Raw genomic sequence first — 27,571 nt, forward strand, 5'->3', positions numbered from 1 at the left:
AGTAAAAACTGATAATGGAAGGAAGAATAATATATAGCAGCGGCAACCCAGGCAGGCGGCTTTATGCTTTCGCTTCAGCTCTCAGTACCTTCATTGAATAGGGCCAGTATCACGTGGAGCTTACGTCTTCTTCACGTTTACTCTCCATCACCCAATGATCAAACCATTATGATCCCTCCACGTGTGAACACTGTTCGCAAGGTCAAGCCCATCTTTCATGACTTCTCCACCTTTTTCCTCAACCTCGCCGTTTCGATTTATCAGCTATGAAGACCTCACACCATGGTCCCTCAACTTTCTTCTATTAGTCGTTTTGACCCTTTAAATCCAGATTCTGGACACCTCTCCATTCCATGCTTGCCTGTTGGATTCTTCCTTCTATAACTCACATGGTATCAGATGGCTTCTTGTGCATGTAATTTTCCATCCGACATTAGAGGCTATAATGAGCGAAGTTAGGGAGTTGGAGGACCATAGTGTATCAATGTTGATGAGCATGATTTTCCTTCAACCGCACGTTTTGGGGGGAACGGAGAAGGCTCTCGTGAAGTAAAAGTAAAACGCGTCGGTGTCATCCTTTACATTTTTTGGCTCCTCCCCCTTTCTTTCTCTCTTTCTCTTACTAGCTACTAATACTTTTTTTGTATCATAAAAGGGTCCTTGTGTGGGTGGTGGCGGAGCTTCAAAGATAAAAGAGCCACTTTGCACATCCAAATCTCTTTGACACCCACTCACTACTCTCCCCTCTCACCATCTCTCTCTCTCTCTCTCTCGTAAATTATTTGTTAAAGGCTTGCCCTTAGCTTGTTCAAGCTCCATTGATCTAGAAAACTTGTTATCAATTAATTCTATCAAGAAACAAAAAAAATGGAGACAAGGCACAAACTCAAACTCTCACTTCTAGCCCTCTTCATGCTACTACCCTCAACAAAATCCTCAACAATGCCAAAGTCAAGGATGTTGTACCAGATTGCATGCACAATGTGCTCCACATGTTGTGGCAGTACCCCAGTTCCATCACCACCACCACCCTCCCCGCCGCCACCAGCAGCATCACCACCTCCACCAGCCACCACCGCCATCTGCCCGCCACCGCCATCACCACCACCATCAGGAGGGGGCTCTTACTATTACTCTCCACCTCCGCCTTCCACTTACACTTACTCCTCACCACCACCACCACAAGGTGGTGTCGTTGGTGGCACTTACTATCCTCCACCAAATTACAAGAACTATCCCACACCCCCACCTCCTAACCCAATTGTCCCCTACTTCCCTTTTTACTACTACAGCCCCCCGCCTCCTTCCATGTCTGCTTCTTTCAAGTTGATGGCTTCTTACAGTACCAGTGTGCTTGTGGGGGTGGTTGCCTTGGTACTTTGCTTGTTTTGATGGATATTATAAGGAAAGAAAAGAGAAGTGAAATAATGTAGCATGCAGATTGGCAGATCCGGGAAATTAAGTCGCAGCTGAGCTGATGATATCAGAGGGACTGAGTGTCTTGGATTCTTGAAACTTGGTCCTGTCCACGGTGAACAAGAAAGGGGGGTCCGTCCTCCTTTCACTTTGATTTGGATCAAGACATTAGAGATTTTTGGCACAGAAACCATGAGCCCATCTGACAATTGTGAGGAAAATCACTCTCCTTTTCTCTTGCAGCTGTAATTCGCTTACCAGACTAGTATTTTTATCTCTTAATTTTACATTACTCAAGTAAATTTGTCATTTTTTTTCTACAATAACTTTTGTATTTGCTTGTACTTAGCTTATATAATAAAGCAGTCCCAAACTATCGGTTGTAATAAATAATTTACTCAATTAATTTCCCAGTGCTGTTATATAGATCGGAAGTTCTTGGGAGCATGGATGGCCGCACTAAATAGAACTTTGATTTATGAATATTTAATGGTAGCCTCCTTTACCAATTATGTGTGTCAGTCACCATTAATTGCTCGCAGTATTTAGCACCGTCAAGGTGGTAGAGCTGAGCTGATGAAAATCGATCTTCTTATCATTAATTAATTCACTTAGAATTAGTGTGCAGTGTGCCTTCTTTTGCCTTATTTTCAAAATCAAATCACTTTTTTATTTTTTTATTAATTAATTAGAGCTATTTGCTTTGCAAAAGATGCACTACACACATTTAAATATGAATGAAGAGATGTGTAATTAGTGACCTTACATTACATCTTGCGAATTAATGAAGCATCGACTAGAATGGGAAAACCTCGAAAAAAATATATTTTAATGCTTTTAATAAAATTAAAAAAGGTGTTAGTTCTACCCAATAATTTTTTTAAAATTTATTTTTTAAAACTACAATTATTAAAAAAAATATCAAATCACAAATATATATTTAAGGATTAATTTTTAAAATATTTTTTACTCGAAAATATATTAGAATAATATTTTTTTATTAACTTTTAAAAATTATTTTTAGTTTAATATCAAAATCATTTAAAAATTTTAAAAAATAAATTTTTTAAATAATAATAAAAAAAAACACGAATTGCACCGAAATCTAAACAGGCCCGTTGAGAAAAGGCCAGGATTTTATTATTAAGGTGTGTAAAAGGATGTGATAATGTATGCAAACTGGAATTGGAGTGGGGCCCTCCTCCCCCATCAATCAAAACTAAAAAATGCCTGTAATCATAGCCACTTTTGTTGCCTTGTCTCTTTACCGTGCTTTCTCGATTATGGTCGACCAAATTCCCATGTGAACTAAAGTGTGCTGCTGCTACTTTCTAAGATATCCGAAAAGAACGATCAGAGATTCCCTTGTTTTTTTTTTTTTTATATATATATAACTTGCAAAATCCATTAAAAAGAAGTAAAACATAAATTACACTAATTTTATAAATAAGATATTTTTTATCCTCGAGATTTAAAGAAGATAAATGCTGGCAAAACAGCTCGATGGTTGTTGAGACATTTTTATTTATGAGATAATATATATAGCAATGGAACCCTAGCTAAAAAGAGAATATCATGTGTGGATGGAGAAGGAGCAGGCTGGACAGAGAGCATGGAGACCATCGGCCCTCTCTCTACAATTTACTGAAACGAGACAAGATACAAGAACAATTAGCTGGATGGCACGCCTTGGGATGATGGATGGTAGGGTCCTGAGTCCTGACTGACAAACAAGGCAATGGCATCCTATGGAGGCAGGCAACTCCACATAGAAAACTCTCTCTCTCTCTTTTTTAACATTTTTAAATATTTGACTCCTTTTAAAAAAACTTTTATCAATGGAACATATTTTACAAGCAAAGAAAGAGGAAAATAATTCTTTTTTGGTGCAGTGGAATTTGAAAAACAACGAAAGGAATCATCTCTACGGTAACTGGCACACTGGCACCCAATCAACACGAGGACAAATCTCACTCTGAGCACCTCTCCTGGCAAGAAAATCAGCATCTCTCGAAGTGTGGTTCAACTGGATCCCTACAGCTAAAAGAACATTCTAATTTTCTCTGGAGCCGCCAACTTCCAAACCCAATTCCAGTTCTCGTGATGCTGCAGGTCCCTCATTCTATTCGAAAGCCGATTCAGAGTTGTCATTCTAGCTAGCTGCCCACATAATAACATCACCAGAGCTAGAAAAGTAGGGACTGGAATTGCCATGACATTGAGCTTGATAAGCTCTGGGATGTTAGTCGACAGCCTACTGAGATCCCAAGATCCATCCCTCCACACGTCTCTTACCCTAAGGTCAGCATCACTGATAATGACAAAAAGAGATCCCAGCAGCCCCTTTTCCATCCAAGGATCATTCCATAGAGATGCATTCCTGTTTGCAATCATATGTAGATGATGAAGTTGAGTGAAAGCCTTCGTAATAGATTTCCAAACTAAAGAGGCATGCAGTAGAGGGAACAAATGCAGTAACGAGGGTATTTGTGCTGAAAGACTTGAACTTCTTTCTCGCATTGAATATTTGCCAAGCCAGCTTGCTTAGATGATTTACGATTCTACAAAAACATTTACAAAACCAGTTTCATCATCAAATCACAGGTTCTACTACTTTATAATTCTTATCCTTTTCTTTTTATAGCAATTGTATATCTATCTATCTATAGAGAAAGATATAGTTTTAATAAGAGTATCGGTGGATTCATAGTTAGATTTTAAGTAGGTAGGAATAATATATAGTTTTACCCAAATTCAATTTAATAAGAGTATTTTATGGATAATAAAGACAGTCGGGTTTCGAACAAGTAATGAATGAATGCTTCTCTAGCATTCAGTTAAATAAAAATCACAATTCTATCATTAACCATGCATGTATGCTTTCGGTTCCTTAGTTAGAGATTAGCACCCGTGAACAGTAGCATAAGCACCGATGATACCAGCAGCAACAATAACAAGTTCAGCAATTGCTCATTCTTTGGATAATGGATATCCGAAACTCAATTAGGTATTCAAGATTTATATCCGTTAGGGTTTAGGTGGATAGTGTGAAAAATATGACTCCATAATTGCATTGGCGGGACTCTCTGGCCCTTGTTGGACGTCCAAGCATTGGTGGATCTATGTTGCCCGCAAAGAGAAATCACCTGCGATTAGTTGGGCTTCCGGCCCCTTATATTTAAACAGTGATGAGCTCACAGCCATCTGGCCCATTTCGGCTTTGTCCAAAGAGAGAAGTATGGTTGGCAATGGGTGGAGTTGAAACCGGGTTTTTCTTTTCTTTACCATTTCCTTTGAAATATTAGACTACCCCAGAATACAATAATAATATCCCTAACCTATAGTATCCATAATGAATAGGTAGGTTTTAGTTTAATAAGCACAGCTATTCCAGAAATATTGTCGTTACAAAATAGTTGCTTAAATAATCCCATCACAATGGCTAGATATTAATATATATAATCTCCCGCGCTCCTGTTAATTTTTTTTTTTAAATGTCAAAAAAATATTAAAAATATAAAAAATATTTTAAACTTTTTAGGTTTGATAATCATGTCATATCCAAGAAGCTTGAAGTATTTTAAACAAAAATTTTAATTAATTTTTTTTATAAAAAATATTTAAATTATCTTTGAAGTATCTTAAATAGAAATTTTAATTATTTTTTATTTTTTATAAAAAAATATTTAAATTGTCATTGAAGTATATTAAATAAAAATTCTAATTAAGTTTTTTTTTTATAGACTATTGGGTCTGACGATCATGTCAGATTCAAAGTACTTGGGTATAATAAATATTCTTGATTTGATAAACAATAAAAAACAATAATTATATAATTTAATTGTCATTGGTTAAAAAGAAAAAAAACCACAAATAACCAAAATAAAACAAAAGGATAAGATGGGAATTTAAAAATAAAATTATTATTATAATTTACAGTAAAATATCCGCTTTTGTGATAATGTATACGAGCAAGATGGAAAAATGATTTAAGAAATTTTATGGGTTTTGCTTTTTTTTTTTATTAACGTGGAAAAAAAGATTTAAGAAATTTTATGGGTTTTGTATATTTTTTTTAAGATGGATGTTTGGGTCAGTTTGTGTGTATTTTAATTAATCCTATAAATATTAAAATTAATAATTATATAAATCTCTAATAGATTTGTAAAACTTGATGAAGAAACTTAAATATAAATTTAGATAAAAATAATTGCATCTACATGATGGGACATAGGGGTGGTAGTCAAACTTTTTTTCCTCCTTTTTATTATAATAAGAACATAAGTGCAAAAAAGGTTAAAGCCAAGTCAACCTCCCCAATTAGACACCAAATCATACCCCGACAGCCACAGGCCTTGTGAAAGGAATGGAATCTCTAAAGGCAGAGAGCACACTTTCAAACCCCAACTTCATTCGTTGCTTTTGTGCGATTGCCTTCCGTCCACTCTGCTGATAGTCATGGTTTTTTTTATTTTCCAGCAATCCCATAACAATATGATGAACTTGTAAATCCATTCATATCTTGTTGGGCTTAATAATAAGACCTAGCACCTCTGCAGATCTCTCTCTACTCAGTAAATCAGTGGTGCTTGGCTCATCGTGGTTGAGTTGCTTAGAAGACTCCCCCCTCTCACGGCCAGGCCGTCTCTCCTTCACCTGTCTCTTTCTTTCCTTTATCAGCCTAAAAATATAAAAAGGAAGATTAACCCCTGCCCCTTTTCTAAAAGCTTCTTTAATTCTGTTGACATGAATGAAGTTGCTGTAAGAATCTATCAATTTTTTTAACCGAGGTTTGCCGGGTTATGGGTCAACCCCAGTTTTTTATCAGGTCAAATTAAGTTCATTTTATCATAGATTTATTCTTCAATGCAACTGGATCCTGAGTTTGAAGACTATATTGGTGATGGATATAGCAAGATGATACCAAATTAGTAACGGTAAATAATATTCAAATTCCCACTACTTATATTTTACCCCAGTTAGTAGCTCTCCCACAAAAGCTTGAATCTGTTTGAGTTGAAGGAAAAGATTAATAATCATGTTTAATCAAAACTTGGGTTAATTAATGATTCAATTAAAATCAATTGGCTTTATATATATATATATATAAAAATTAGTGAGAACAACTCCATTTTAATCCTCATAAGAGATAAATTATCAAGTTAACCCTCCGAACCGTTGTCCATGTCAAATTTTAAAAGCTAACTGGTGTTACAAAACCGAAAAGATTCCAAGCAAAGAACAATTAGGCGCTTTGGCGGGTAAAAAAAGGAGTTTATTTTATTTTATTTTATTTTTAAATTCAATATCTCGGATCACATTCAAACAATCTATTGAATATTTATAAACACATCATAAGAACATGAGAGATATACCGTTAAAATCATCTTTAATTAAAAAACACCAAGGTTTCATATTTTTAAAAATAGTTCGGAAGAGATAATTATGGAATTAAAAAAGAGACTCGGTTCCTATGAATTTTCTTAGAGACTAAGTAGATGTAGTGGGATTGCACAGCCACAGCAGAAGTGATCGTCTTTGATCCCAAGTTGTGAATTTACTGCTAGATTGACTGATTTTTAATCTCAGTGCACTTGGGTGGTTGGAGCAATGGCGATGCTTGATGATAACATCCAAACATGACAGAGAGACAAGCGAGTGGTCTGCTTCTGTTTGCAAAAAATGGAATGAAGTCTCAACATTTTTTGAGCTCTTGCGACAATGCTACAAATCTCCAGTACAGTTAGCCCAAAACACCTAAAAAATACCTGATACTAAAAAAAATTAACCCGAACCCCCACATTCTTAGTTAGCTAGCTAGCACATTCTTGATCCCCTTATTAACCTCCCCCGCCTACACAAAAATTATCAACTCAAGCATAAACAGAGCCATAAGATAGGGCCATCAATAACACTGCAGCTTGCTCTTCTTCACCTAGCTTCCTCCTTCGCCTCTCCACTGTTGATCCTTGAACCAAGACTTCTCTACCCAGAGCCAGTAATCTCTGCTTTAACCCATCACCTAATTGCTTGTTATTGTTATTATAATTACTTGAGCCATTGTTAGTGCTCCCTTTCTTGGCTCTCTTGTCATTTGCTGCTGCCCCTCCCTTATTCAACCCTAATATATCCCTCTTCTTCTTCCTGCTCCTAATCCCACAAGCATTACACAGTGACTGCAAGATAAAAAGAGCAATTAATATCAAATCAAAGCATATGTCGAAAACATTAACAAAACAAAACTGATCTGATCTATGATTGGATTAAATCACCTTAGGACCAGCTGGACCACCTCTCCAAAGTGGAGTCTTTGAAGTGCCACAATCAGCACAAGTCTTCTTCTGTGGGCTCTCGGTTTCTAGTGATTTGCTACTCATTTCTTCAGACTCTGATCCCTGCTGGAAAACAATAAGAGAAACGGAAGAGAGCATTAGGGTCAGGATTGATATCTAAAGATGAACTCCATAAACAAGCTAGCTAGAAGTTACTCACTCTCTCACATGGATCCAGCATTGTAACTAAGCAACTCCTCAACTTGAGATCTGAAGACAAGACAACCCACTTCCTCAAATGGGTGTTGAATAGCAATAGCTGGTGATTGAGCAGTAGTTGTAGTTTGAAGTGGGGATGGATTCAGTAAGAGCTCTACTGATCGAAAACATAAAAGAGATTGTGGATTTGGAGGGAGAGATCAAAGTAGAAGCAGATCATTAACTTGGCAAGTACAATGTTAATGAGATGGCTAATAATTATGATAAGAGTGTCGTCGATTTTGAGCGAACCGACATTAAGAGAGGAGAGAGAGAGTGAAACGACATGCACACAAATCAGACTGCACGCTGGCAGATCTAAAAGAACTAACTTTATAAATGGGTTTTGAAACCCTAGCTTATGTGGGTGGTGAAATGACAAGAATGCCACTGGTTTTGAAAGCTTTTGACTGAAAAGCCCACCCACCCACCCGCCAACAAGGAACAAAGTGTCTCTGAAAATGAACAAAAAGGGCGGGGCGCCAAAAAATGTTTTTGTCTCGGTGAAGGAAAGGAAATAAATGTTGGCGCCAGAGGTGGCATGGAGGGAGGGAGGGAGGAGGGTTTTCGAGTCAAGCAAGATGGAACCCATGGCTACTCTATTTATTTTAAATTAATTTTTATTTAATCTTAAGGAGGAGGAGAAGAAATGATGGGGTGGTTTTTACATTATTGGATCCTCCCTTTTCTTTTTCTCTTTTTTAAAATAAAAAATAAAAAAAATGCTTTCATAATTGTTCAGAGTACTATTTGTCATTATGTTAAAAAAAATCACTTAACAAACCATTTTTAAATTTTAGTTAAGTCGTTTACAAATAATTGGGACTAATAAAACATTATAGATGTGTTCGGTTACTATTCAAGATAAAAAATGATAAATATTAAATAAAAAAAAAACATTAAATGTACTCCTTTGAGGTCATCATCATCATTAATTAGGAAGGACAGTGAGGTTTATGTGTGCTTTTGCGAGGCACACGTGTCGTTTCTCTTATTGATGATACAATTCTTCTTACAAGCGTCTTTATTAATTTTCAATTCATTTTCTCAAGGCAGTTTACTCAAATCTTATTATTAATATACTTGTCGCATATTTTAAAATTTGAGGGTATTTATAGGAATGCGTGTTACCTAAATTTTTTTAAAAAAAATTGTTTAAAATAAAAAGATTTTATATTTTAATATCGTTTTGATGTGCTAATATTAAAAATAATTTTTAAAAATAATAAAAATTTTATTTTGATGCATTTATAAGCAAAAAAACACTTTGAACTGTCACCGCTATCACAATCTCAAACATGGTTTAAATCATAATTTTTTTAGGTGAATGATGAAAATAACAAAAAAAAATTGTACTTCATCGGTAAAAATAAAAAAATAAAAGTCGTCACCTAATATTTTAATCACTATAAACCTTAATTGATCTTAGAGTCTAGATAAAAGGACTAATTGTCTATAGGAAAAATGTTTCACTCCTTGTACACCTTACATAAGATAAACTACATTGTTTATTTATTTGATATAAATTAAGATAATGTTGTGTTTTTTAACCGTTGGTTTGTCTAATGGTTAAAGTAGATCAACGCTAGTAGAGTGGACTATAGTTTTATAAGTGAAGCCTAGCCATCGGAGAGTCAAAACATAAAAATAAAAGAAACTGTCTTTTATTTAATACTGGAAATACATTTTAACTATACGTTCATAATCTCGTATATTAAAAGAAAAAAATATTTTTTTGATATTTTTGAAATGTAGACTAAGTTCTAATGGATAATCATAAATTGATTATGATATCCTTTGACTGATTCTTGTATTTCTCAAAGTACGATAAAAATGCAATTTTTATTTTTTCATAGAAATATACATGAAAATTTTAGAATTTGATCGTATACACACAAACAAAAACTTTTTTTTTGTATTTTTGAATTAAGGAAATCTTTTTGATTTTTTTTGAAATTTTAGAGAAAAACAGGTATTTTTAAAATCTAGTACATATCTTATAATGTAAGTCTATAACTTGATATTAAATGAAATTATTGGAAAAAAACACGCGATGGACTCACTAACAATTTTAAAATGGTCTTGAATTTTTTTGTAGAATTTTTAAAAATTATCTAGGGCTATGGTAGCTTCTATTTTTTTAATAACAATTTGATTAATTAAATAGAATTTGTTTTTTCATTTGGCTCCACACATAATTGCTTTTAAAATTTGTAAAACCATAATTAAAAATATTTTTTAAATTTTACTTTTTTAAACCATGACCACACGAGTTACTGTGATATCAAATACACACTTGATGTCTCGGGTGAAGCATGGCAACCTGATTTAGACAGGAGTGCGTGAATTTTATAGATAAGTTTCTCTTTGATTTGTCGAGAATGGTAATGTCATTTTGAAAGAAGAACAATATGCAGTAAATGAGAGGATTTGACAAAGAAGCTTTGTGGTGTTCCATTGTCCAAGTAGCTTCTATTAAAACCACACCTTCAAGATGAGGTTGTATCGTATACATATACACATACACGTACACGTACACGTACATACATATATATATATACATACATACATGATCCAATTATTATCATATACATATCACAAAGGACTAGGAGGAGGAAGAGCTGTCGCCATTCATCAGAGGTGCATGGCAGTGGTGTACAGCACCGAGCTGGGAAACTTGGGAATGAGAAGAAAAGATTTGTTAGATAGAATTAGAGAGGAAGAGGAAGAAGACAAACATCTGCTAGGTATTATGCGACCCAGAGAGAGGAAGAGGAAGAAGACAAACATCTGCTAGGTATTATGCGACCCAGAGAGAGGAAGAGGAAGAAGACAAACATCTGCTAGGTATTATGTGACCCAGAGAGAGTGAAAGGTCAATTCACCCTTTTTCTTTGTTTTAAAGACAAGGCTACCAGTTCGTGACAATCTTCCAAGCTCTCCTCCTTGATTTTGTATCTATTCGGGGCTTTAATTAATGATATATATATATATATATATATCCCTTAAATGATTAAAGGCCTTTGCTGCTGTTAGTCTTCTATTTTTCTTTTTTCCTTTCCAACATCTCACTCCCCCTCGCTGTAAATTAAGAAAATCATTTCCAGGGCATGGATGATAATTATACTCATCTTCATGGAGGTACACCGCTATTCACCCGAATGGAGGTGGCTATAGAGAGATTTATTCAGGTATGGAAGCAGATATGATGTCTTCTTAGTCATTGAATGATGCGGAACAATAAATAATAAAATTAAAGCAAGAACAGAAAGAAGCTTTAGAAAAGAAAGAAGCTGAAGAAGAGAAGAAAGGGGATTGTAAATATGCAAAGTCTGCAATTTTCATTAATCATCAAAACTGTCTCTCAAAATGACAGAAAAACATATAAATAGTAAACCCTAAAACATCCCGCTATTGGGCTCGGCCCATCAAATCAAATTATTTAACATAAATAATAAAATAACAATGAGCAGGCCCAAATGGGCTAAATAAATAAAATAACAATGAAATGGGCCTAAATGGGCTTAGTCTCCCAACCAAAGCGTGATAGGCTGGGCCATCCTACGTCGTCTTCGTCCATATACTCGTGTAGTTTGTGGTGTGGGTCTGGTGTCCCCACCAACTCTCCCGGGGTTAGAGAAACTCAACCCCGTCGAGTGTAGTACTGGCCGACTCTGATAGTACTCCCAAAGATCTGGGTCAAGCTGCTGCAAAGTATTTATAGTAATCCAAGTGCAATCTGAGTCAGGTCGACCCACCCAACGAACTAGAAACCGTTGAACCCCACCATTCCTGTTAAAAACAACTTGTTCATCCAGAATAGCATCAATATTATCCTTTTGTGCTGATGTCAAGGTGAAAGGGATAGAGGTTTCAATAGGATCATCAGAAGGAGAGTTAAGTGGTATCTCAAATGGATCATCTGGAATAAGAAGTGGTTTGTGGTATGCAACTAGATCCTCAATATTAAATGTAGAGCTAATGCCAAAATCATGTGGTAAATCAAGAACATAAGCATTTGGACCAACCCGTTGTAGCACTTTGAAAGGTCCGGCACTACGTGCATGTAATTTTCGATTAGCTCCCGAAGGAAACCGCTCGGGTCTAATCCGTATCATAACATAGTCTCCCACATTAAACTCATTATGTCGTCTATGTAAATCAGCTTGAAGTTTATATTGCGCATTACTTGCTTGAATCTGTTTAGTGATCTCAATATGCAAATCCTGAATTCTACGTGCAAAAGACTCGGCTGACTCAGACACTCTAGCATGAAGGGACATGGGAAGAAGGTCTAAAGGTTTCCTAGGCTTGTAACCATGTACAACTTCAAAGGGACTTATGCCTATTGACCTATTGATAGAGCTATTATAGGCAAACTGGGTCGTAGGAAGAATCAGATCTCAATTCCTATTATGATCACTCACTAGACACCTTAAAAGGTTGCCCAAACTCCTGTTAACCACCTCAGTTTGACCATCAGTTTGGGGGTGGTAAGCAGTAGAAAACTTCAATTTGGTTCCCACCATATGCCAAAGGGTTTTCCAGAAATAACTTGTGAATCTAACATCCCTATCCGAAACTATGGTTTGGGGAAGACCATACAACTTGACAATCTCATCAAAATAGAGTTTTGCAACTTTGGAAACATCTATAGTCTTAGTACAAGGAATAAAATGGGTCATCTTAGAGAAGCGATCGACAACCACAAAAATAGAATCATGTTTCTTTGCAGTACGTGGAAGCCCAAGCATAAAATCCATGCTCACATCTTGCCAAGGGCAAGTAGGAACGGGCAATGGGTTGTAAAGACCAGTATTTAGTTTTCTATGCTTAGCTAGTTGGCAAGTTCGACATTGACCTACCAATTTAGCGACATCTCTTTTCAAACTAGACCAAAAAAACTGGCGTTCCACTTCTTCGATGGTTTTATTCCTTCCAAAATGTCCTGAGAGACCTCCAGCATGAATCTCCCATATCAAAAAATCACGCACGGATGTTTTCGGGATACAAAACTTATTATCCCGAAATAAGTATCCATCTTGGAGATGATAACCATTTATAACACGGTGATTCTCATCCTTCAATGTCAAGTATATTTCTCCAAATTCTGAGCAAGATTCATACTCTTCTTTGAGTCTCTCAAATCCTGTGACTTCAACACTCATTACAGATAACAGGGTTACCCGACGACTCAAAGCATCTGCAGCCTTATTCTCTATTCCAGATTTATGTTTCAAAACAAATGAGTATGCTTGCAAATATTCAACCCAATGACCATGCCTATGATTAAGCTTCTTTTGGGAGTTAAGATAACGGAGGGCCTCATGGTCGGAGTAAAGAACAAACTCTTGTGGTAACAAGTAATGGCGCCAATAACGCAAGGCCTGAACCACCGTATAAAACTCCTTGTCATAAGTTGAGTACTTTTGTTTTGCCTCATTAAGTTTCTCACTAAAGTAGGCTACAGGGTGACGTTCCTGACTAAGTACTCCACCTATACCGACTCCCGAAGCATCACATTCTACTTCAAACACTTTAGTAAAATCAGGTAGCCGCATTACTTGGGCCTCCGTCATTTTCTTCTTAACCTCCTCAAATGCCCTATTAGCTCCTTTACTCCACTTAAACTCACCTTGTTTCAAACAATCTGTAATAGGCGACATGATGGTGCTAAATCCCTTAATAAAACGACGATAGAAAGTCGCAAGCCCATGAAAACTACGAACCTCATGAATAGTCTTAGGTTCAGGCCAATCTACTATCGCTTGGACTTTCTGGGGGTCAGCAGAGACTCCTTTCCATGACACTATAAACCCTAAAAAGACCACTTGATCTGTAAATAATGAACAATTTTTGACATTTGCAAACAAACTTGCCTTTCTTAGGGTGGTACAAACTTGAATAAGATGATCGAAATGCTCTTCCTTGGTTTTGCTATAAATAAGAATATCATCAAAGTATACCACCAAGAACTTTCCCATAAATGGTCGAAGCACTTGTGTCATTACTCTCGTAAAAGTGCTTGGTGCATTGGAAAGGCCAAAAGGCATGACTAGCCATTCATATAAACCATCCTCAGTCTTAAATGTTGTTTTCCACTTATCTCCCGGACAGATCCTAATCTGATGATATCCACTCTTCAAGTCAATCTTAGAGAAGATCTGGGCTCCTGCCATCATATCTAGCATGTCATCCAATCGAGGAATTGGAAAACGATACTTGATTGTAATTCTATTGATGGCTCGACTGTCGACACACATTCTCCATGATCCATCTTTCTTGGGTGTTAACAGTGCAGGTACTGCACAAGGGCTCAAACTCTCTCGTATAAATCCCTTTTGTAACAACTCACATACTTGCCTTTGCAATTCAGCATGCTCACTCGGGTTCATCCTATAGTGAGGCAAGTTTGGTAATGTAGCCCCAGGGACAAAATCTATGGCGTGTTGAACATCACGCATAGGGGGTAAAGCATCAGGTAGTTCAGAAGGAAAAACATCTAGAAATTCTCTCAACACTTCTCTTACCTCTTCAGGTGGCTCCTCTAAAAAGTCTTCTACAATCTTCTTAGCCACTACAGCAAACACAACAGACTCCTCACAAATCTCCTTATCAAACTCCCTAGGACTTATTATGTTAAGCCCTCCATCTTTCACTTTATTCTTCTTTTGACTATTATCATTAGACCTTGAGGGTAATCCAATAAGTTGGATTTTTTTACCTTGAAAAGTGAATGAACAAGAATTTGATCGTCCAAAGATTGTAACGTCCAAATCATATAACCAAGGCCTACCCAAAATGACGTGCCCTACATCCATGGGAATGACATCACACCAAATTTCATCATGATAGTCAAAAATCTTAATGGGAAAAAGACATCTCTCTTTGACCGCTATAGATGTAATCATTAACCCAAGACATATTATAGGGTTTAGGGTGTGGAACAGACTTTAAGCCTAAGTGGGATACACTACCCGAGGAAACTGTATTGATACAACTACCACTGTCTATGATGATCTTACACCTTTTATCTCCATATTTAATGTAAGTGTAAAAAATAGCAGTTCTTCTCCAATCCTCAGTTCCTTTAGGTTGTGTTAAAGCACATCTAACCACGCCTAACCTGGTTGTCTTGATTTGAGTGGATATAGACCTAACACATCCTAGCAAGTTAGACTCATCATCCTCATCATTTAGATCTTGAAAATCATCGGGATTGGGTTCATATACCTTATCATCACAAGTATCTTCTTCATCCATATCCTCTTGCCCCTTGATGAACAAAGCCTTATTAGGGCAGCTAGAGGAAATATGACCAAAACCCTGACACTTAAAACACTGAATTCTTGAAGTTTTAGGTGCTTCATGAAAAATACCCTTACCCTTGTCTTCTCTAGGTATCTGGGAAATCAAAGGATTGGGTTTACGAGGTGGGGCACCTAATATGGAGTTATTACTACCAGGTTGAGATCTAGAAGGGGTATTACGAATGTCCTGACGTCTTGTCCACTGGCTTTTTGTGACCAAGTCATAATTTTGTACTAGGGTATAAGCTTCATCAAGGGTGGAAACACCCCTAAGCACAACCTCTCTTCTAAGGTCATCGTTTAAGCCCTTTCGAAATCTACTTAGGGTCATCACTTCATCCTCCCTAACTGCACACCTCATCCTATACTCATCAAATTGTGTCATATATTCATTGGCAGACTTGCCTCCTTGCCTCAAGTTATTCCACTGGTCCAAAAGATTTCCTCTATAAGAACGAGGCAAGTACTTTTCTTCTAACTTAGTCTTCATTTCAACCCAGTCAGTAATAGGGGGTTGACCTCTCCTAATCAAAGACTCTTCTACACTTTCCCAATAGAGCTGAGCGGTTCCACTAAGTTTCATCTTTGCAAATCTTACCCTTCTATTCTCATATAGATTATACCAGCCAAAGAATTGATCCATGTCACGGATCCATCTATCAAAAATCCACGGGTCAAGTTGACCCTCAAAAGTTGGGGCTTCTACCTTGATATGCCTCATGACTTGCTCGTCAGGGTCATCATAGTCGTGATGGCCCTGATTACGGTTGTATTAACGGTTCCTAGGATGAACTGGTCTTTGACGGTAATCATTGGAACGCTTGCTATCATGAGGGTCATCAAAGTCATTGTGACCCTGGTGTTGGTTATGGTGGCGGTTTCTACGAGGAACTGGTCTTTGAGGATTCCTATGGTTATCACTAGAATGCTCACTCTCACTAGACTGTCTTATTTGCAGAGTTTCTATAGACTCCATCCTTCCAGAACGGTTGTTCATTTGATTGGATATGTTGCTCATTTCTGTTCGTATAAGTTGTAATTGTTCTTGAATATCTCTAAGAACATTACTAGAGTTCGGGTCCATGGTAGCTATGACTTCTAGATTGTGTACTAGACGACCACTACGTAAATGCATGCAAAAACTAATCCTGAGACTGAGATCACAAAATAACACTTGCAAGTAAAACACAAAATAAAATTATAGCTAATAAATAAAAAAAATAAAAAAAATAATTTTTTTTTAATCTTTGAGACTAAGTAATGACAAATTAAACCAGGAAAATGCGCATGCAAGCAATGTAAGTCCGCTAAATGCACACAAGTAATCCAAACACAGTGTTTCAGTTTTCCCACTAATTTAACCAAGCTCCACAATTAATTAAGAGGATCAAATCTTCAATGCTAAACAAGCTCAAAATTAAGGTAATTCAATGTAAAGGCGGGCTATGTAATTTAGTTATGGGCAAGCACAAAAAAATAATATTAATGCTAAATCTTGGTTAACAAGTGTAAAAGCATACCAGGAACGATGATATTCAATGGGTAAAAGAATTTCTGACCAGGTGATGTGGCAGTGAAGGATGACGTGGCAGAATCCGCTGACGTGGCTGCTGACACAGATGCTGCCTCGCGTGGTGACGTGTTGATAACGTGGCTGATGACGCAGATAATTATGATGACGTGGCAGGTTGTGTGGCGCTGACGTGGTAGGGTTAATTATTTTTTTGGGAGCCTCTGTTTCTGTCTGCCCTGCCTCCTGTGGTTTGTTGCCGCTGCTGTCGGCGATGGTGCACGAAGCGGAGCTTCGTGATTCTGCTTGGAGCCGGCGGTGCGAAGGAAGAGGCGGCAGTGTCTGTGGTGTCGCTGTTGGACGGGGCCTGTTGATCCGGTGTAGCTGCTGAAGGTGAGGGCACTGTGGATGGTGGCGTTGCGGCTGGTGCTGTTGCTGGGGGTGCGGCTGATGGCGCGGATGGGTTGTAACACTAATTTGGAACCTAAGACACAAAGTTGTTGTGGCTGCGGCGCTGCGAGGCTTACTGGTGGTGCGAGGTGGTGGCTGGATGGCAGACGTGGAGAGCGGCCTGCTGTAGGGGTGATGTGATCTGTCGCCGTGGATGTTGTAGAGAGTTGTCTTGGGTTTCTTTGGTTGTTGTTGGGGGATGCCCGATCTGCCCTCTGGCGAAGGTGGCGTGCTGTGCGGCGGCGGCGGCTTGCTGGTGGAGAAGATGAACAGTGTAGATCCCATTATTTATTTATTTATTTTAGAACAGTATGATTTTTTTTTAGATCAAACTGGATCTAGGGTTTAGCATAGACATGTGGATCGTTTAATTGTAAGAACAATTAAAACCCTGACTCTGATACCAAATTTGATGTGGAACAATAAATAATAAAATTAAAGCAAGAACAGAAAGAAGCTTTAGAAAAGAAAGAAGCTGAAGAAGAGAAGAAAGAGGATTGGAAATATGCAAAGTCTGCAATTTTCATTAATCATCAAAATTGTCTCTCAAAATGACAGAAAAACATATAAATAGTAAACCCTAAAACATCCTGCTATTGGGCTCGGGCCATCAAATCAAACTGTTTAACATAAATAATAAAATAACAATGAGCAGGCCCAAATGAGCTAAATAAATAAAATAACAATGAAATGGGCCCAAATGGGCTTAGTCTCTCAACCAAAGCGTGACAGGCTGGGCCATCCTACGTCGTCTCCGTCCATATACTCGTATAGTTTGTGGTGTGGGTCTGGTGTCCCCACCACTGAACCTCATAACATATCCACATTTATATATAAATATTTTATTTTACCCACAATCTTTTCAATATATATTTAAAACTATCTCTGATAAAATGTAAGATAATTTATTTTTTCATAGCAGATAAGATAATTATTTTACCCACTGAGGTTAATTGAAATTTTTTTATTGTGCAGGAAGTTAAAAAGACATTATTTGATAAAAAAAAAGTAATGGTAAAAACAAATCAACGGTGGTAGCATTATTTTCCTCTAACTAATTGCTTGATTTTTTATTTAGCTAAAAAGTAAAAATGATATTATTTTGATAAAAAAATAATGAAGATAAAAAAAATCAATTATGATCTTTTTTTTTATCGGTCATTCTTTGTTTTGGATTCTTTTGTTTTTTTAGTTTCATCCCTTTCTATTTGATTTTGTTTTGTTTATATATCAAATATGATACTCATTGTCTTGATTGCTGTTTTTTTTTTATCATTTTTTTGTTTGTTTTTTTCTTTTAATTTTTCCACTCGACATTTTATTTTATCTCGTTTTTTTTTCTAGATTTAGTACTTATTTTTTAATTGTTTTTTTAATCTTTTTTTTAATCTGTTTTTTCTTTTAATTTTTTCAATCAGTATTTTATTTCATTTGTTTTTTAATCCAATATTGGTTCTTATTTTTTTAATTACCTTTTTTTATCCTTTTTATTTTATTTATCGATGAAGTCCCTCATTATTTTTTTTCATTAATTTTTATAAAAGGTTTGGTCCTCCTTGTTTTGATTACTATTGATTTTCTTTTTAATTTTTTGATGGTTAACAAATTTGTTCAAGATTTTTTTTGCTATTCTATTTGGTTATTTTGGTTTCATGACTAAAGCTGCTTGTTTTGAAAATTAACCCGATTTAACTTTACTTTTTTTAATTTCATCCTTTAATATTAGACCTTGAGCTTTTTATTTTTTTCTTCTTCTGAGATTATCTCGAATCACTAATTGATTAAGTTAATCTAGATTCACTCAAGTTATTACCGTTGGAATAATTTTTTTATATTATAAAAGAATTGACTCTCCCCAGTGTAGCGTGGGGAAAAATATCCAGTGTGTGTATTCTTGCACTATCCTTCCTGTTGCTCTAACCTTCTGTGTGCACCCCCAAATTGAAGAAGTCTCGGCAACAAGGGCATTAAAAATAATCCAACTGATGGCCTCAATTTATCTTCTTCAGCAAATATCGGAATTGTCAGACCGCAATCTTCAGCTCAAGGTTTTCATAAAATCTGGTTACAGGAACAAATAAAATTATGGACAAGCTACCTGATTTTTACATATCTTATGGAGAAAAATACAGAATCTGAGTGGAGGATACCAGCTGCACAAAAGCAAATGGTCCAGAGCGAGCGGCATGTCTCAATGGACCTTCTCTCGTGAGGGTCCAGCAGGAAAAAATACGAATTTTCAGATCCTGAAATAGCAAAATTAATGGCCCCAATATCAGGCTCAGCAGTAGCTGATAAAGCTTAAAGGCTCATAAAACAAAATTTAATGATTACTATTAAGGATCTATAGGCTGCAAAAGAACAAAGCTCGGCCCACCATTTGCCCTTCGAGTGTGTTTACGAAGGTCATATGACTCAGATTCCTCCCCTTTTCTAGTCAAAGTAGTCTTCCAACTAGATGGCATTTGCATTTGCATTTGCCACCATTGTTGCCGCTTTATAGGAGTGGGCCATTCTTGCTCACACTCGCCTTCAATTTCAACATTTGGCTCAATACCAAAAACCGAGGAAGAGAGAGCACTTGAGGTAGTGGTCTAACGGGGAAAGATACTTGCAACCAGATTCGATTCTTTCTGTGCATACCTGACACCCCCGCGATGTCTTACATGTCCACTAGGCTTGCAAAGTGTTCAATGGACCGGGGATTAGTCGTGTTGCGTGTAAGCTGGTCCAGACACCCCGAGTTATCAAAAAAACCAAGGAAGAGAACAAATACTGATTTTACAGAATCTTTCCTGGAAAAATCACAACAATTAAACTTACGAAACTCGAGTGATTTCTTTAAAAAAATCTCCATAAAATTAAACACTACTCCAAAGAAAATGAGGTTTATCAAATACCATATTCACCCAATCAAAGAAAAACCAAATAGACTATATATATATATATAAAAAAAAAATACTAGCACAACATGACTCGACATAAAAAAGGACTTCGATCAGCGTACAAAAAAACCTCCCCCAGCGTGTTCAGTGATCAAAGCCAAGGGTTATGCAACAATGGACTTCTTAACACCCTCCATGCCACTCCATAGCAATAAGGCCAAATTATCAAGCATGGCTGACCAGGTAACAATGTTGCTATAGTACCTTCCTGACCCCCTTCTTATCGGACGCTGTAGTATAGACTGACCTGTTAGGCACCTCTTTGACCACAATGGACTCTATACCAGACTGTAACAAGTAACGAGGTGCCGAGACCAGACCCAACTTGACCCCGACATATTTATCACCCCAACCAAGAACTGCTTCACCATTCCAAACTCTACAGATTCCTGGGGCAAACCAATTAAGTAAAACTCAGACTTCCAAACAAAAGTAATATTACTTGGTGCACAAGATCATTCGTTTTCAATGCCACCAGACTACAAGAGAAATTATACTCAGCTTTGAGATTCATGGGTAATTCAAGCTTTACTAACCTCACAAATTCAGATAATATTGTGTATATTTAAGACTTGAAAGCAAGTATTTTAAATACCTTCAGCTAAAAGTTGAATCCACCAGATGGAACTTGAACACCGTTCCCACCAAACTGAAATCCTTGCTGGGCACCATCACCTGAAGGCAAAGTCTCGTCGTCTTCTTCCAACCAATAAGTCTCGAGAATCTTGACTGCCTTCTCATATATCTCATTGTTGTCATGACTCTGTAGATTTTCAATCTTTTCTAGTCCCTCGGCATCATCTATCATCTGGGCATAGAAATTAGCATCTCCACTATTCCCCAAATTCTTCTCCGCTTCCCCAACCTTCAGAATGTTCTCTAATCCTTCAAGAGATACAGTTACAATCCTTGGATCAGGGGATACAAGAAGATCACACAATGGTTTAATACATCCCTGACTGACCAAAAACCTGTCATCCAAAAACAGCCAATCACTTTTCTGCCAAGAGAACCAGAGAACATTCAACAAACAAGTAGTAATGTTTTAGAACAGAAGAATAACATACTTAATTTGCTCGTGAGTGCCACCCGAAGTAGCATTAGACACAGCCCAAGCAGCTTCTTTCTTTATATCAAACTCCGCATTTTGAAGTAAATTAACGAGCGGGCCAATTAAACCATTCTCAATAACAGCCTAGATAATTTAGAAAAGAAAGAGTAAAAATCCAGAGGTACTTGAAGCACTCAATCTTACATAGAAGGAATTCAGATCACAAGTGCTAATGAAGATAGCAAATGCAGATCATTCCAGTAAATAAATTCAGAACCCCAATTAGAAGAGCCCAGAGTTCTTCTAAGAGGACTGACAGAATCAAACAAGAAACAACTTAACAGAGCTTAAAACATGAACTTCCGAGTCATGCAAGCTCACCTGGATCTGCTCCTTGTTTCCAGCAGTGATGTTTGAGATAGTCCAGCAAGCTTCTTTCTTGATGCTCTTTTTATGATTATGAGTCAGCAGGCTTAGAAGGCATGGGAGTGCACCAGTGGTAATTATGCACTGCAAAGGAGAGACGTGTCAGAGTTAGGTATAAGAAAACCAACATTTCAAGCAATAAAAAGATGTCATCGTGTGAAAAGCAAGATCATTAGCATAGTTGCAACAAACCACAGAGAGAGGGAGATGGATTTTGCTATGACAATTCCAAGCAATTTTTCCACGCTCTCACTGCAGCGCTCCTAATTACTTACGGGTATTTCTTGTTACATGCCTTGCCTTTACATTTTTCCTTATCAAGGGAATTGTATTTTTTTTAGTTTAAGAGAGATGCTTCATTTTCAACTATCCTGGTCAAGTACAATGACAAGAGTTGATGCAACTACTGGGCATAAAGCATGTGCTGTTCTGGGATGATTTATGTGGCTCGGTGTCTGTGGTACGAAGGTATTTAACGCAAATGCATGAATAAATTCAAAAATTTAGATGACAGCATTAATCATGCAGAAACACCCATAACATGTGTTCTAACACTATATATGGATGGGAACATAAGACAGGAGGGCAGTAAAGAGTTTTTAAAGGAAGGGGCAAGCTAAATAAGGGTCAGGTAGTTACTGTTTAAATGAAGGTAGGAAGGGGACAAGAATACAGTGCTAGAGTCTAGTAGAGGGATAGAGTAGGAGAGGACTACAAGAAAACCAGTTGGTGAGAGCACATCCTGCCTCATTTAGCCAGACAAGAAGATGAGGATTACAGTTTACCTATACAAGTGGAATCGTATCTATTGTTTTCTAAAAGGTGTCGGGATTGACAATTAATATTAAAAAAAGTCATAATTTTTACTATTTGGAGAGGACTGGGGGTCTTACAGCCAAATTCCTTTCCTTCCCTTCACCAAAAAAGCTCCCAACAAGTTTCAACAGGTTATTCCCCTCCCCTCATTTTTTTCCCTTTAATCCATCATATCCAGAAATAGCTGGCACCAATACCTCCTTGTGCAATAGCACAGATCTCATAATCAACAATGGCCACGGGATCCTATTAAACCTCTAACTAGGGGTGGGCATTTTCGGTTCGGTTCAATTTTCACTTAACAAAACATAACCAAACCATGTTTTTTTTTAGATTCAGAACCAAACCAAATAGAACCGAAAAAAATTTCAAACCAACCAGTTTTGATTCGGCCCGCTTCGGTTTATTGTGTTAAAAAACCAGAAAAACCTTTTGGGAAGATATAAGATAAAGCACCAAATAACTTGATAATCAAAAATCAATAGGGAAAATTGTACAAAAACTAACCATATCAAAGCCAAAGCCCAGCGAATTGAAAACTTGAACAAATCAGGGTGCCATCAAACCAAGAACAATGACCCATCAATAAAACCAGTTGATAAACCAAAGCCCAAAGAATTGAAAACTTGAACAAATCCATGTGACATCAAACCAAGCACAATGACCCATCAATAAAACCAATTGACAAACCACAAACATTTATGAAATCAAAGCAAACACCCAGTTGTAACAAAAGTTACCAAACAGAACCCCATAAAACAACACTAAACTCAATTACCTTGAATCCTAACTGGAGGCACTAAAAACATTAAAAAATAACACAAATCAATCAATCAAAACAAAACCCATGAAAAAAAGATGCAGTAAAACACACAATACAACCATGCATTGATCGATTATCACAAACAAATAAAACCCAAAAAAAAGAGAAGCAAACAAAAACCCTTATTGGAGGAGAACAGAGGCGCAGAGAGACAAAAGTAAAGAGAAGAGAAGAAGAGAATAAAGAGAGGAGAGAAACAGAAATAAAAGAGGTAGAAAGATTTGGTGGTGTTTGTTATAACAAGTTTAGAGAGAAAAAGAAAGTTAGGGTTTGAGCAGTGTTATCAAAGGTGAAAAGCGCTAAAAGGAACCAAGCCTGTAAAATGTCTAAGGCCTTAGGTGCACGCCTGAATGAACCACAACAATATGCTATAGATAAAAAAAAAAATTATAATATTATATTATATTATATAAATCTAATATATATCTTCTCAATTAAGATTAGGTCACTAGAAAATCAAAAGAAAATATAATATACCATAACATAGTCGTATAAAGTTATATTTTTCACCATTAAAACAAAATAAATAATTTAAAGTAGTAAGTAGCCAAATAGATGAAAAAGCAAACTTAAATATCACCATCATTACTCAAAAACATCTCCATCCATGCTTTCTTGTTCAGAGGCAACGCAAAGTGTGGTTAGTGTTTCTCTTCAAGTGTCCTTCCTTGATTGTATGTCTCCCATTTTAATGTTTGTTTATTCTTTTTTACCCTAATCTTTGTTTTTTTTACAAAAATACCAATAAATTGTTTCTTGTGGTAAATTAAAAAATGGACAAAAAGGTGCTTGCCTTAACACCTAGCGCCCACTACTCACCAGGCAACGCTTTATAAATTCATCGCCATAGGCTAATAAAGACGTCGTCGCCTCACCTAGCCTGGAGTGCATAGGCTAGCACCCCTTGACAGCACTAGGTTAGAGAAGAAGAATGATAGAGGCAAAGGATTAGAGACAGACTAGCACCAGTAATAGTCTCGTTAAAAAACCAGAGAACAAGATAATTGGAGAAAGCTTGAGAGGGGGCTGCTGAGACAGAGATTGAGTGAAAGCTTGGGGGGGGGGGGGGGAGTATGATTTAGCTCCTAGGGTTAGAAGAAAGTTTAATATATATAATAGCTGGGATTTTTTCAACTCGGTTTAGTACTGTTTGAACCGGTCCAGTTCAATCAAATTTTTTTCTAATCGGTTAATTCAGTTAATTTTTTTTTGTTTTCTCAGTTTTTATGCTCACCCCTACCTCTAACATGGTTATATTTCAATTTTTTTAATAGTTGTCTGGTTTGTTCATCCAGTATTTAGCTTCTTCAGTCTTTATAGCAAACCTCTAACATGGTCATATTTTCCATCATGATGCAGAAGCATCAATATTGATGTTATTTGTGGGAAAAAAAAGAATCCATGCAAACTATGTTATAACATTGATTCAGATCAATAACTTCTAGAAAAAAAAAAGGTCAGATGGATGCGGTCATGAAAGGCACTTCTGCTGTTGCACAAAGGATGGAACAAACAAACAAAAAGCCAGAAGCGCCTTTACCTGGGTCTGCATATCATCCCCTGTCACAATATTTCCAACTGTGCGGAGGGCAGGAACAAGCACTGAAGGAGAAGGATGGCTGAAACAATTCATGTATGAAGGATCATGTTTTTTAAATGTATTTGTATGCAGATAATGAGATACAAGAAAATATTAAACCAATCAATCAATAGAATGCTGCACTCACAGGAGGAGCTCCACAAGTCGTGGACAGACACCTGCCTCAATAACAGCTTGGATTTTATCATCTGTACCATCAGAAAGATAAGAGAGTGCCCAGCAAGAATCAGTTAGGACTTCTTCATCAGTTGAATGTACAAGACGTTCAAGTGCAGGAAGGGCTGGCCTCACCTGCCCAACAAATTTTACAAGTTAAAAACCTTTTAACTTTCCACAACATCCATTGCCAAAAACTTGTGACGCCCAATCAATGCACAGAATCTAACAATAACCTGCTCGAACGGAGGCTGTGGCTTGCCCCTGCAGAAGTTTGATAGTGTCCACGTAGCATTCCTCAGCATTGAAAGCTTTGCATGCTCATTCAACTGTGCCAGCAATGGAATCAAGGCTCCATGGCTGAGCACAAGATCACGGCACTTAGGGGAGTCACCAGCAACATTTCCCAATGCCCACACAGCCTGAAATTTAACCAGCAAATATATTCAAATCCTAGACTCTCTTCCATGTGCACATTATATAATCACAATTCCCGCAAACTAGGTAACTAAAATTCAAAGACATACCTGCTCCCTAACATCATCACTGGGAGAACCGAGAAGCTTGACAAATATTGGAACTGCACCATGATCAATTACCACCTTAGTGTTCTCTGAAGTTCCAGAGGCAATGTTTGTGAGAGCCCAAGCAGCCTCAAACTACACAAGTTCCAAGACATGACACAAACACTTCACGACCCCATTCCAATTCAAACAAATCAGCAAACACATACCATCACAATATCATAGAAACACGCACCTGAAGCTGAGGGAAATCCTCCCTAACAAGAAACTCAACAAATCGAGGAACAACCCCAGCTTGTATAACTTCCTCTATCGGAGGACTCCTCTCTGCCAATAACAATAGCAACCCCTCCATAAATAACCAATATTTACTAATAGAAACAAAAAGCTTAAGCAAAAGAAAAGGAACCCAAAGCAATACCAATCGAAAGCAGTTTCCGAAACTGAGTAGTTGATTCAAGCTGCAAATTGCCATCCTCAGACCAAACACCAGCCACCATCGAAGGCAAATTCTCTAACTGCAAAAGTTTACAAATAGAAAAAAAAATCGAAACCCTAATCAACAAAACACCTAACACCCGACAAGATCCACTGTTCAAAAATACATAACATGCGAGTATAGTGAAGTTACCTTCTTTTCCACATTAGAAGAAGAGAGAATAGCGGGAGGGAACTGTTGTGCCTGGAGACCTTCGCGTCGCTTCTTTAGCAAACTCTCTTCACGCTTGTTCTTGCGGATCTCCACCATATTGTCCTCTCTTCTCCGGCGACCTTCATCGGCGTCGACTGCGACTTTGTATCGGTTCCGGCGAACCTCGGTTCTCGCGCTAGGTCTCAACGACATGGTTGATTGACGGTAATTTGAAAACCCTAATTTTTAAAAAAACAGATAGGGAATCAGAGAGAGAGTGTGCGTGTTTTTTTAATTTTGAGAGTGAAGAAGGCAAAGAGCGGGGCTTTACACTTTATAGTGTTTGCAAAATGGGAAGGGTTTGTGGCTATTTACAGTGGTGTATTTTATTAACTTATTTTAATTTTAATTTTAATTTCTATTTATCTATCTGTTTTTATTTTTTACTTACATATTTATTTCAAAGAATTCAAAATGAAGTTAGAATAAATGATAAACTCCAAGTTCATCACTCCTATTATCTACAAACACATTTATTTAAATAGGTTTTTAAAAGCTAGATATCATGTTTTATTTAAAATAATTAGTAGCAAAAACTAGATACACACACCCTGACACGTATATTTTTTAAAACGGAAAAAAAATTCTTACTTGGGCCATGTTTGTTTCCTGGAATTCATTTTCCGGGAAACCACTTTCCAAACTTTCCTGTGTTTGTTTGCCATTAGGAAAGTTGGTCAACGGAAAACACTTTCCGGTCAACGGAAAACACTTTCCAGTCAACGGAAACACTTTTCGGTCAACGGAAAACGCTTTCCAGTCAAAGAAAAATTTGGTTTGGTTTTCAGAAAAGTGTTTTCCCTTTTGGCTGTGTTTGTTTTCCGGAAAGTGGTTTCCGGAAAACCACTTTCCAAACTTTCCTGTGTTTGTTTGCCATTAGAAAAGTTGGTCAACGGAAAACACTTTCCAGTCAAAGGAAAATTTGGCTTGGTTTTCAGGAAAGTGTTTTCCTGGAAAATTTGGGTGGAAAACACTTTCCGGAGGTTGTGAAAAATTTAGAAATGTCATTATTTGCTGATTATATCAAATTTGATCCTCAAACTTTTGATTGCTATATATAATTTGTTTTGAATATTTATTTTTCAATTTCATCTCTTAAAATTTAATTTTTATATTAATTTTGGTCCTTATTTTTATAATTGCTATTTGCTTTTTCCTTATCATTTTTTTATTGAAATTTTTTATCTATCAAATTTGATCCTCATTCTTTTGATTGTTACTTATTTTATTTGAAATAATTTATGAAATGTTAATTATTATTATTTTAATTTCTTCACCTTTTATTTTTTTTTAATTTTTTTAGATTTGATCTCTATTATTTTG

The 27,571-nt window shown here is 36.8% G+C and overlaps 4 protein-coding genes across 11 annotated transcripts; 1 reads left to right on the top strand and 3 right to left on the bottom strand.

The window, feature by feature from the left end:
- The first annotated feature begins 604 nt into the window (after positions 1-604).
- On the top strand, positions 605-1,842 carry LOC7477194 (leucine-rich repeat extensin-like protein 3). Its single transcript, XM_024609571.2, has one exon. It carries the CDS (start codon positions 868-870, stop codon positions 1,390-1,392), a length of 525 nt encoding a protein of 174 aa, XP_024465339.1. The 5' UTR covers positions 605-867; the 3' UTR covers positions 1,393-1,842.
- A 5,257-nt stretch (positions 1,843-7,099) lies between these two features.
- LOC7496479 (GATA transcription factor 16) lies at positions 7,100-8,271 on the bottom strand. Of its 2 annotated transcripts, none has more exons than XM_024610067.2 (3): positions 7,909-8,271; positions 7,689-7,811; positions 7,100-7,592 (listed from the first exon to the last, which is right to left on the bottom strand). In XM_024610067.2, exons 1-3 carry the CDS (start codon positions 7,927-7,929, stop codon positions 7,290-7,292), a joined length of 447 nt encoding a protein of 148 aa, XP_024465835.1. In that variant the 5' UTR covers positions 7,930-8,271; the 3' UTR covers positions 7,100-7,289. The 2 variants fall into 2 exon arrangements, with proteins under 2 accessions (XP_024465835.1, XP_006378027.1); XM_006377965.3 differs by having other exon boundaries at positions 7,689-7,814.
- A 3,199-nt stretch (positions 8,272-11,470) lies between these two features.
- On the bottom strand, positions 11,471-17,501 carry LOC112328835 (uncharacterized). The gene is made up of 5 exons (XM_024609838.2): positions 16,960-17,501; positions 16,050-16,377; positions 14,924-16,013; positions 12,413-14,670; positions 11,471-12,325 (listed from the first exon to the last, which is right to left on the bottom strand). Exons 1-5 carry the CDS (start codon positions 17,499-17,501, stop codon positions 11,471-11,473), a joined length of 5,073 nt encoding a protein of 1,690 aa, XP_024465606.2.
- Positions 17,502-19,183: 1,682 nt separating this feature from the next.
- LOC18102231 (importin subunit alpha-2) lies at positions 19,184-26,519 on the bottom strand. 7 transcript variants are annotated; one of them, XR_002984420.2, is made up of 13 exons: positions 26,189-26,519; positions 25,979-26,075; positions 25,793-25,884; positions 25,561-25,692; positions 25,270-25,455; positions 25,005-25,168; positions 24,818-24,896; positions 21,594-21,722; positions 21,229-21,356; positions 20,757-21,132; positions 19,594-19,941; positions 19,367-19,462; positions 19,184-19,277 (listed from the first exon to the last, which is right to left on the bottom strand). XR_002984420.2 is itself a non-coding variant. In XM_024610942.2 (11 exons), exons 1-10 carry the CDS (start codon positions 26,399-26,401, stop codon positions 20,763-20,765), a joined length of 1,590 nt encoding a protein of 529 aa, XP_024466710.1. In that variant the 5' UTR covers positions 26,402-26,519; the 3' UTR covers positions 19,184-19,462; positions 20,757-20,762. The 7 variants fall into 7 exon arrangements, 2 of the variants coding, with proteins under 2 accessions (XP_024466710.1, XP_024466709.1); XR_002984419.2 differs by having other exon boundaries at positions 19,551-19,941; XR_002984421.2 differs by lacking the exon at positions 19,594-19,941.
- Between the last annotated feature and the right edge of the window lie 1,052 nt (positions 26,520-27,571).

The sequence above is a fragment of the Populus trichocarpa genome, chromosome 10 (assembly GCF_000002775.5).
Source record: "Populus trichocarpa isolate Nisqually-1 chromosome 10, P.trichocarpa_v4.1, whole genome shotgun sequence".
Taxonomy (NCBI): domain Eukaryota; kingdom Viridiplantae; phylum Streptophyta; class Magnoliopsida; order Malpighiales; family Salicaceae; genus Populus; species Populus trichocarpa.

Bases quoted from the DNA above. Each gene is read 5' to 3' on its own strand.
- LOC18102231 (XM_024610942.2), bottom strand. From the start codon at position 26,401: ATGTCGTTGAGACCTAGCGCGAGAACCGAGGTTCGCCGGAACCGATAC. The intron at 24,897-25,004 runs GTGAGTGCAGCA...GAATTGTTTCAG, and splicing joins CGACTTGTGGAGCTCCTCCT to CCATCCTTCTCCTTCAGTGC. The intron at 21,723-24,817 runs GTAAAGGCGCTT...TCTCCTTTGCAG, and splicing joins GGGATGATATGCAGACCCAG to TGCATAATTACCACTGGTGC.
- LOC7477194 (XM_024609571.2), top strand. From the start codon at position 868: ATGGAGACAAGGCACAAACTCAAACTCTCACTTCTAGCCCTCTTCATG.
- LOC112328835 (XM_024609838.2), bottom strand. From the start codon at position 17,501: ATGGGATCTACACTGTTCATCTTCTCCACCAGCAAGCCGCCGCCGCCG. The intron at 14,671-14,923 runs GTAGTGTATCCC...TCACTTTTCAAG, and splicing joins TATCAATACAGTTTCCTCGG to GTAAAAAAATCCAACTTATT. The intron at 12,326-12,412 runs GTGGTTAACAGG...CCTACGACCCAG, and splicing joins AAACTGATGGTCAAACTGAG to TTTGCCTATAATAGCTCTAT.
- LOC7496479 (XM_006377965.3), bottom strand. From the start codon at position 7,929: ATGCTGGATCCATGTGAGAGA. The intron at 7,815-7,908 runs GTGAGTAACTTC...ATTGTTTTCCAG, and splicing joins TGCTGGATCCATGTGAGAGA to CAGGGATCAGAGTCTGAAGA. The intron at 7,593-7,688 runs GTGATTTAATCC...TTTATCTTGCAG, and splicing joins GTGGTCCAGCTGGTCCTAAG to TCACTGTGTAATGCTTGTGG.